The sequence below is a fragment of the Trypanosoma grayi genome (genome assembly GCF_000691245.1).
Source record: "Trypanosoma grayi strain ANR4 Tgr_1956_V1, whole genome shotgun sequence".
Classification (NCBI taxonomy): Eukaryota; Euglenozoa; class Kinetoplastea; order Trypanosomatida; family Trypanosomatidae; genus Trypanosoma; species Trypanosoma grayi.
Genome location: NW_008827574.1, coordinates 1 through 1,626, shown reverse-complemented (window position 1 = coordinate 1,626; position 1,626 = coordinate 1). Strand labels below are relative to the sequence as shown.

The 1,626-nt window shown below is 52.1% G+C and overlaps 1 protein-coding gene across 1 annotated transcript; it reads left to right on the top strand.

Moving 5' to 3' along the window:
• Positions 1–550: 550 nt before the first annotated feature.
• On the top strand, positions 551–796 carry DQ04_19561000 (hypothetical protein; the record flags this gene model as incomplete). Its single annotated transcript, XM_009317834.1, has 1 exon — positions 551–796. The coding sequence occupies one exon, from the start codon at positions 551–553 to the stop codon at positions 794–796; it is 246 nt and encodes an 81-aa protein (XP_009316109.1).
• Positions 797–1,626: the final 830 nt, after the last annotated feature.

Sequence of the window (1,626 nt, the reverse complement as noted above, 5' to 3'; positions counted from 1 at the left end):
GGGCGTGGGGCAGGGACACACATTCGGGGGGTTGATACATCTGGTTTTCTTCTTGCTGCTTTGCTGTTGGGGAGTGCTCCTGTGGGCACAACACACCACAGCGGAGATATTTCGGGCTCTCCTAGTGAAGGAGTTTCTTTCGGGATGTCTCTCTTGGTTGCGTCAGTGTGCGGAGGTGTTGCTGTACGTGGCGTGCCTTTTTGCTGCTTCTCCTACTGGCTGTTTGCTTCTGGTTGTTTTTTTGCGCAGACTATGACTACGATGAAGAAGATATCCTGTGTTCTGTTTGTGTGCTTCCTTTGCGTGGCATGTGCCTGCGGGTGTGCGGCGGTGGATGGGCGGAGACGATTGGAGGTGCCAACTGTTGGTGGATACGCTTTAAAGGCTGATGGTGACTCTTTAACTGAGGCTNTGGATGGGCGGAGACGATTGGAGGTGCCAACTGTTGGTGGATACGCTTTAAAGGCTGATGGTGACTCTTTAACTGAGGCTGGTGCGGGTTCTTGTTCTGACAGCTCTGCGCCTAAGGGAAAGTGCCCTGATACTGAAAATGATCGTCAGGTCTATGACTCTCTCACTTGTACAGGTAAAAGTACCGATGAAAAGTGTAAGCCTCGCGAGGTTCCTGAGACTTGCAAGGAGAAAGAGAAGGCTGGTTGTCAAGGCTCCGAGGGAACTGGTGGAAGTGAGTCTTGCCCTGGTGGTAAGACTGGCAGCTGCCAGGTTGACGCGAGTATGGAACGAGAGCCTAAACGTGATATCACAGATGGTAATGGGTCTGACACTAATGGTGTAGGTGTCGGTAATGGAAAACGCCGTTGCGAGAAGGGACAAACGGAAGATAATGAGTCGTGCGTGTCTTCGATTGCTCTATCTCAGGAGGATGCTAGGGAGAACGATTTGAAATCAGGTGGCCGAGCTTCTGGTAACAGTGATCCACAACTTTCTTCCGGGATTAATGGGGAGGATGGTGGGAGAGAGGTCGTTGATGGCCACTGTGATTCCAGTCAGACTGAAACGTGCCCGAAGAAAGTTGATGACATTCCAAGTGTGAATCCTCAAGAACAAACCGAACCCCGGTCACAGCTGCAGGTCGGGGAGATAGACACAACTAAGGGAAACATGAAGAGTACCAGAGAACACAACGGTGCGGGCGGGGAACTCACTGTTCCTCAGACGACAGGTCATGGCGCTAGTGGTGGTGTGAAAAAGGAGAATGGTGAATCGCCACATGAAAAGGACAGAGGGGCTACGAGCCACACAGACAGCAAAAGCGTACACGGCGAAGCGCAGAACGAAATAAACGGTAAACCCACAATGACCGACAGGAGGGAACCGATCCCTGATACCTCGCCACTTGCTGAGCAGAATCCCAGAGCAGACAGCTCTGCTGATGATTCACCCACTACAGACACCATTCTGGGGTCTGCTACTCAAGATGGAGGTGATCGTGATAATGCCGTGCAATCACAGCCACCTCCCACACCTCCTTCACCAAGTTCCCCTGGCACCACAACCGAAAAAAAGAGCGACACTCCAATTACCGACAAGGACAAAGACACTAAGAATGCGGACAGCAGCGTCAGTCCTGTGTGGGTGCATGCACCGCTGCTTCTGCTGACGTTG